The following is a 7,726-nucleotide window of genomic DNA, read 5'->3' as shown; positions in this document are numbered from 1 at the left end:
TACTCTAGGACTTGTCTCACGTAGGCGGTGTAAAGAGCTCTAGATACCTCCTTATTTAGATTGTTGAATGATATTCTGACTTTTGACACTATAGAGTATGCTGCTGATGTTACACTATTCATGAGAAAACCAGGAGCCTTGCGGAGGATTCGAACCAGTGTTCTGGGTGTTCCCAAGTACATATTTCCGTCACTTTACACTTGCTGGTGTTGAAATCCAGAAGCCATTTCTCAGACCAACCCTGCAACTTGTCTAAGTCATCTTGGAGAACTTAACAATCCTCATCTGTCTAGACTCTTCTCATTAATTTTGCATCGTCTGCCAGCATCGACATGTAGGACTCAACCCCCGTAGTTAGGTCATTAACATAAATGAGAAATAGTGTGTGTGTGTGTGTGTGTGTGTGTGTGGTGTGTGTGTGTGTGTGTGTGTGTGTGTGTGCGTGTGAGTGTTCTCGTGCACGTATCTTTACGTAGACACTTCCCTCACTCCTCACCCCTCACGCCTCACGAAGAAAGTGGCGTCTAGCTCTCATGCCCGTCTTCATGTTGACAATAGTCTGAAGTTAAGAATTACAGTATAATTACCCTCTATGACTCCATAACCAAGCAACACGCTGTAATAACAATTCACTTAGACATTGTCCTAAAGTTACACAACTACAACATTAAATTACAAATGTACTGTAATGAGCCTATTCCTCACTTTCCTATGGAAGAAAGAGAAACTAAGGGGAGATAATTATGAGGAGAATGAGTTAGGCCACTATGACAGTTACACTTGGGCAGGATATGAGGACAAGGAGCTGGAATATGAGGACAAGGAGCTGGAATATGAGGACAAGGAGCTGGAATACGAGGACAAGGAGCTGGAATACGAGGACAAGGAGCTGGAATATGAGGACAAGGAGCTGGAATATGAGGACAAGGAGCTGGAATACGAGGACAAGGAGCTCGAATATGAGGACAAGGAGCTGGAATATGAGGACAAGGAGCTGGAATATGAGGACAAGGAGCTGGAATACGAGGACAAGGAGCTCGAATATGAGGACAAGGAGCTCGAATATGAGGACAAGGAGCTCGAATATGAGGACTAGGAGCTCGAATATGAGGACAAGGAGCTCGAATATGAGGACAAGGAGCTCGAATATGAGGACAAGGAGCTCGAATATGAGGACAAAGAAGTGAGAACAAGAATGATGAGGGAGTAAAAGTTGAGATGAGGAGAGGTGATATATTGAAAACAAAGGTAAAAGTGAAAATAGATGTGGTAAGGACAGGTGTTAGGGGACGACAGGTGTTGTGAGGAGAGGAATAATGAGGATAGGCATTTCTTCTGTAATATAAAAGTACAGGAACATTGTTAGTTTTGTAATTACATATATTTGTCTGCTTTATTAAATTTATGAACATTAGTGCTATAGGTTTCATTTTTCTTATTATTTTTTTCATTATTGCACAGAGAAATCCCATTAACAAGATGTATCAGTGAGAAGATCAGTAGTTGCCGTGATGAGGACTCGAACCTACGAGAGTAATATGTGTTGGAACTTGTGTGCTTGGGAGTACCCGGTTATCTTGAGGTTATCTTGGGATGATTTCGGGGCTTTAGTGTCCCCGCGGACCCGGTCCTAGACCAAGCCTGCACCCCCAGGAAGCAGCCCGTGACAACTGACTAACTCCCAGGTACCTATTTTACTGCTCCCGGAGCATAGGTTCGAATCCTCACAACGGCTCCTACTGATTAACATTACAAGGATAGTGAAAGGGGGTAGTGAAGACGTACCATGGTGAAGCCGTCCTGGTGGAAGCTGCGGACGACGTTGGCGGTGTACTGGTTCTTGATCTTGCGATGGACCAAGGTGCTCTCAGACGCGAACCAGAACGTGTTCTGTGTAAATAATGTAGGTTCACGCGAGGCTTCTGTGTGTGTGTGTGTGTGTGTGTGTGTGTGTGTGTGTGTGTGTGTGTGTGTGTGTGTGTGTGTGTGTGTTTGTGTGTGTTTGGACATATCTGAAACGTTTTATTTGTGTCTGAATGTAGTTAAAACAGGGTTGATCTCATTTTTGGTGTGATAAGTGTGTGTGTTTACATTTGTATATGTAATGTATATATATGATACATATGTATGGAATATATATATATGTAACTAGAGGGGCGAGGGGGTGGTACTGAGCCTGATTTGGGCATCCCACTCTCCCCCTCCCCTCTCATTCCCCCTCACTCCCCTTCTCTCCCCCAATCTCCACCCTCTCTTCCCCCCCCCCCTTCTCACCCTACTCCCCCCTCTCTTCACCCTTGTCTCACCCTTTCTACCTTTCTCTCACTCCCCCCCCCTCCTCTCCCTCAAAAAATCACTCTTCCCTCTACTTAAGTCTCCATCTTTCTCCCCTTTCTCACTTCCTAAAGACTGGCCTTGGAGAGGGCGCCATCATAGTCCTCTTTTACAGCGGTGTATCCAGGCCGGAACCGCTCCTCTAAGGTCTTGAACCAGGTGCTCGATGTGATGACCATCTGATACACCCGACCAGAGTCCTCTTCTACCTGCTCTACGTCAGTGTCTGTCGAAGAAATGCAGTTTTAAATCACTTCCATAACTTATTAGGTGACCATTGTAATTGATCGAATGGATATATATATATATTTTATAGAGTGTAGTATGTATAAATTAGTATTGTTATTGTTGTGGGTCAATACTTTTCTCGCGTTCCTACGATGCAAGTTGAATATTTCGACTTTATTGTGGTAGATATTTATTTATATAATATACCAATCTGGCACAAAAAAAGGTATAGATAAAGTGTTATTTTGACAGCAGTTTGTAAAATACCTTTTTAATAGAATATGATGCAAGGACGTTTGGCAATCATATTGTTATACAAGGAAGTAATTGGGTTGGCACATGTATAGTACGCGTTGAAGTACTCCAATATGTTGGAGATAAACTACCATACACTTTACTATCGACATTTCCCAATTCCCTGGTTTCAAGGAGCAACAGTTAGCAGGAGCTAGTATGGGAAAAGGTTAGGTTAGGCTAGGCTAGGCTAGGTTAGGTTAGGTTAGGTTAGGTTAGGTTTCAAGGCGCAACTTGAGTAAAGGAGGAAATCTATATGTTTATCTCTCAGAATGTTCGGTAATATGTTTATTGTTTGTGATGTGTGTCTATGTATGTATTAACATGATGTACTGAACGGGGTGAGGGTAGCTTGAGCTACCTCATCCCTTTGTGTGTATTTTACCTCAATAAACTTATTTCAATTTCAATTTCAAGGCGCAACAGTTAACAGGAGCTATAGTACGGGAAAAGGTATATGTGGTACCTGGATAGTGAGTCTCTAGGTCGTAGTACTCGTAGTCGTCCTGGTAGACCCGCTCCACTGTCACTGTGGGCCTCGACTGTGCAACCATTTTCCGCACTAGATATGGCACTCCTGGGAAGACGAAGGTGATTACTGATAGCACTCACAACTACGTGAGTATAGTCTCTCTATGAGGATACAAGGATGGTTTCTGTTAGTCTCCTCCCCTGGGGAGACAAGGGTTGTTAATGTTTACCTCCCCCTGGGGAGATAAGGGGGTGGTTATTGAATTTTGGTGCTTGTGGCGTCATCACATCTGAGAAATTTCACTGAAAAATGTTTTGAAATCACATTTAGAATCTTACTTAAGTTACCCCTGCTAATATTGCACGTTTTCTCATCATAATAACAGAAAACAAATTTAAGGGATGACTGTTAAGCCCAATTTTAGGTCCAGCGATCGATATCTAACTTTAATCAAAGATAAATTTTTATATAATCAGAGGTAAGTTATGGAACATTAATATTTTATTTGCATATCTTTGATTCATTTACAGTAGTCGCAGTAACATTTGTTTTTTCTATGCACTAGCAACTCAATCACCTATATGTACTTTCTAAACCCATTGTACAGTGCATATAATTAAATAAAAATATGTCTTACTACTGTGGAATGGCGTTATTCAGCCAAGATTAGTTGTTGCATAGGCCAGAGTCACTGTAGATCACAGTACAAGCTACCTCAAAGGATTGTTGTTGACCAGACCACACACTAGAAGGTGAAAGGACGACGACGTTTCGGTCCGTCCTGGATCATTCTCACAATCGACTTGAGAATGGTCCAGGACGGACCGAAACGTCGTCGTCCCTTCACCTTCTAGTGTGTGGTCTGGTCAACATTCTTTAGCCCCGTTATTGTGACTCCTCGCCTGCATGAGGATTGTTGTTGTTGTTTTATATTCAGTTATTCGGAATAAAAAGTTCCAAGTAGCACGGGCTATGGCGAGCCCGTAGTGGACTTACCTGGCACAGGAGCGGGGCAAGTAGCACGGTCTATGGTGAGCCCGTAGTGGACGTACCTGGCACAGGAGCGGGGCAAGTAGCACGGTCTATGGTGAGCCCGTAGTGGACTTACCTGGCACAGGAGCGGGGCAAGTAGCACGGTCTATGGTGAGCCCGTAGTGGACTTACCTGGCACAGGAGCGGGGCAAGTAGCACGGTCTATGGTGAGCCCGTAGTGGACTTACCTGGCACAGGAGCGGGGCAAGTAGCACGGGCTATGGTGAGCCCGAAGTGGACTTACCTGGCACAGGAGCGGGGCAAGTAGCACGGGCTATGGTGAGCCCGTAGTGGACTTACCTGGCACAGGAGCGGGGCAAGTAGCACGGGCTATGGTGAGCCCGTAGAGGACTTACCTGGCACAGGAGCGGGGCAAGTAGCACGGGCTATGGTGAGCCCGTAGTGGACTTACCTGGCACAGGAGCGGGGCAAGTAGCACGGGCTATGGTGAGCCCGTAGAGGACTTACCTGGCACAGGAGCGGGGTTATATGCTTGACCTCAAAGAATTGATTGATGAAGATTAAGCCAGCCAAGAGGTGGCACGGGCATGAATAGCCCGTAACCCTCCAAGGGATCCATACGTAACTATATAGTCAGCCTGTCTTAAGCGCTTCTTTTACGGGCTCACCATAGCCCGTGCTACATGGACACTTCCTTCTGAGTAGCTAAATCTAAAACAACACAACAAGCGCTTCTCCTGATTAGTTATAAGCAGGAGACAGCCTGATTACCTTACCTTACCATTAGCTACAAGGTACTCCTCGAAGTTCTCGTCTCTGAGGTGTGAGAATGTGCCCAGGACGAGCGCCCAGTCGGGCTCCGTGACGGTGTGATTCACCAGGCTGTTGTTCTCGCTTCCAGATACACTGGTTAACACTGGGGCTACCAGCCAGTCGTCAGCCAAATCATTCGCCAAGAACTGCGACATGTTTGAACTGAAAGGAACATTTTGGTGATGCTTCTACATACTGAATGAGATTCCAAGGGCTGCCAGTGCTTCAAGAGGTAAGGGGACACCCACACCTGAACTGACCTTATAATTACTAGTGATGAAGAATAATTGGTACTCAAAATAAATAATTATTTATATCAAGATCACTTAGTATTAAATTTGTAAACATTGATTAACATATTTGATGTGTTCAAGAGCTGATTATTCTTACACTTAATTAGTGATCATTTGATGAGTTCATTTGGTAGTGTGTTATTACTACACATTAAAGTGTGCGTGTTTTGACCTGTTAGCAATTGCCATTATGTAAAGTCAAAGGGAACCAAAATTACTTTTAAAATCTACTTACAAGTGTAGCTCTGCTTCACCTACAAGAAAAGTTAGCCTGTCTGGTTTACTTTCAACCGAGTAGAACTTGGTGGTGCTGGCCAGAGGGAGGCGAGTACCTACCTGAGGGAGGCGAGTACCTACCTGAGGGAGGCGAGTACCTACCTGAGGGAGGCGAGTACCTACCTGAGGGAGGCGAGTACCTACCTGAGGGAGGCGAGTACCTACCTGAGGGAGGCGAGTACCTACCTGAGGGAGGCGAGTACCTACCTGAGGGAGGCGAGTACCTACCTGAGGGAGGCGAGTACCTACCTGAGGGAGGCGAGTACCTACCTGAGGGAGGCGAGTACCTACCTGAGGGAGGCGAGTACCTACCTGAGGGAGGCATTGAGCAGTAGAGCGTCTTGTGTCTGCAGATCATGCATTAGAGACACGAACATGAAGAAGATGAGCAGTACGAAGATCGTCCCGACGACAAACATGTTCACTCACTCTCTCGGTGTCTGTCTGATCAAAAATGCATTAAATGATGAAATATTTACTCTAAAACAACCAAATACATCCTTAGTTCACATCCAGTGAACTGTAAATACATGTTTTGGATATTACATTTAATTAATGTAATATCCTTCTGTTACATGATATTATATCCTAGTAGGCTAATATCCTACCTAAGGATAGGTACCCTGAGCTAATGACCCTTATTAGATGATGCTGTATTGTCTAATATTTCAAAGCTTGATTGAGTCTACGCTTATATTGTCCTCCTTATTAGCTTATTGATTACAGTTTAGTTCCCTAATTATGCACCCCATACCCATCCTGTGGGCGGCAATGGAAAAGGTTATATAATGGGTTTGGGGACTGAACCCCCAACACGGGAGACATCTCCCGTCACGCAGGGTGCAGTCGCACCTCCACAGATCTCCAGTATCATCTATTGATACTGGTAATGGCTCAAAAGGGCCACCACTTACGGGCTATTCGTGCCCGTGCCACCTTTTGGATGACTTAATCTTCATCAATCATCAATCAATCTGAACCCCCAAATTTCATTTAGCTAAGCAAGTTACAGTCTTGATGAGCTAGCTAGTTACACGGTTTAATGTATATTGGAAGTTTATCAGCAATGGGTTCGAGTCAGACCATAAGTACAGTCTCTAGGCTACGTAACGTTCATATAGTGAGCTAGTTTATAATTACTTATTGATAATTGATTTGCCTATTGTGCGCCCCGCTCCTTCCCATCCAGATCAAGGGCTCACTATAGCCGGTGCTACATGGACATTTCGTTCTGAGTCGCTAAATCTGAAACAAACCAACAATGAACCCCAACCAGTGGGTGGCTGTAGATAGGTTACAATCACCCACATTCACTTCCTAACAGTTAGCAAGCTGGGGATGTTTGGCAAAAATTTCTGGTAGTAGATTAATTTGAATGAAATAGTTACACACATTTCCTGAACATTTGTTATATAGTTGTCTTTTAGTACTCCTTTACATAGTGGCGGAGGGTTCATTATATCTATTGTTTGTACTTTTGATATTTAAGTCTTATCTTTTATCTTGTCCTTTAAGTGTTTACCCCCATTAAAGCTTTTAATTTACTGCTATATTATGTTCTAGTAGTTTGAGTAAATTACACCTTTGCAGATGAAAAGTTCCAATAACGTGGCTTGTCGTCTCTTCAATTTCTAGTGTGTGGTTTGGTCTACACCTTTGGATTCTCTTGCTGTTATTAATGTTAACCAAAAATTACTTCTGTCAAGTTGCTAGAGCTTCATATTCCATAATGTCATAGTCGTCATTAACTACCACCTTTCTATTGTATTCCTGAAGCCACTAATACGCACAGCGTTTCGGGCAGCGTTCCTACAGCGGTTTTTAAACCCGCTTGTATCTGTCCCAAGTGCTAACTTTCATCTAGAAACTGGGGTGTAGGCTCTAAGTTACCTGGGGATGGTGTCGAGTCCGTGTGTGTGTGTATGTGTGGGGGCGGCTGCGGTCTGAGGTACTGGAGCTCCTCTCAATCTCCTCCGCAGCTGGTGATATCGTCTGAAGATTGCGATAGCAGCTGTATTCTACC

At 44.1% G+C, this 7,726-nt stretch overlaps 1 protein-coding gene across 2 annotated transcripts in view; it reads right to left on the bottom strand.

Annotated features, from left to right (window-relative positions):
- Positions 1 to 7,726, bottom strand: part of LOC123765480 (uncharacterized) — an 8,177-nt gene extending 451 nt beyond the window's left edge. The window contains exons 1-7 of one of the 2 annotated variants that reach the window (XM_069333982.1): positions 7,594 to 7,726; positions 6,016 to 6,147; positions 5,103 to 5,296; positions 3,323 to 3,433; positions 2,415 to 2,560; positions 1,786 to 1,890; positions 1 to 559 (exon numbers count right to left, since the gene is read on the bottom strand). The exon at positions 1 to 559 is cut by the window's left edge and continues 451 nt beyond it. In XM_069333982.1, the coding sequence (XP_069190083.1) occupies positions 500 to 559; positions 1,786 to 1,890; positions 2,415 to 2,560; positions 3,323 to 3,433; positions 5,103 to 5,296; positions 6,016 to 6,122 (723 nt within the window). In that variant the 5' untranslated portion in view covers positions 6,123 to 6,147; positions 7,594 to 7,726 and the 3' untranslated portion in view covers positions 1 to 499. The remainder of the gene's footprint in view (positions 560 to 1,785; positions 1,891 to 2,414; positions 2,561 to 3,322; positions 3,434 to 5,102; positions 5,297 to 6,015; positions 6,148 to 7,593) is intronic. The other variant, XM_069333983.1, reaches the window with a different exon arrangement.

Source organism: Procambarus clarkii, chromosome 30, assembly GCF_040958095.1.
Source record: "Procambarus clarkii isolate CNS0578487 chromosome 30, FALCON_Pclarkii_2.0, whole genome shotgun sequence".
NCBI lineage: Eukaryota > Metazoa > Arthropoda > Malacostraca > Decapoda > Cambaridae > Procambarus > Procambarus clarkii.
This window is presented reverse-complemented; position numbering and strand designations above follow the sequence as displayed.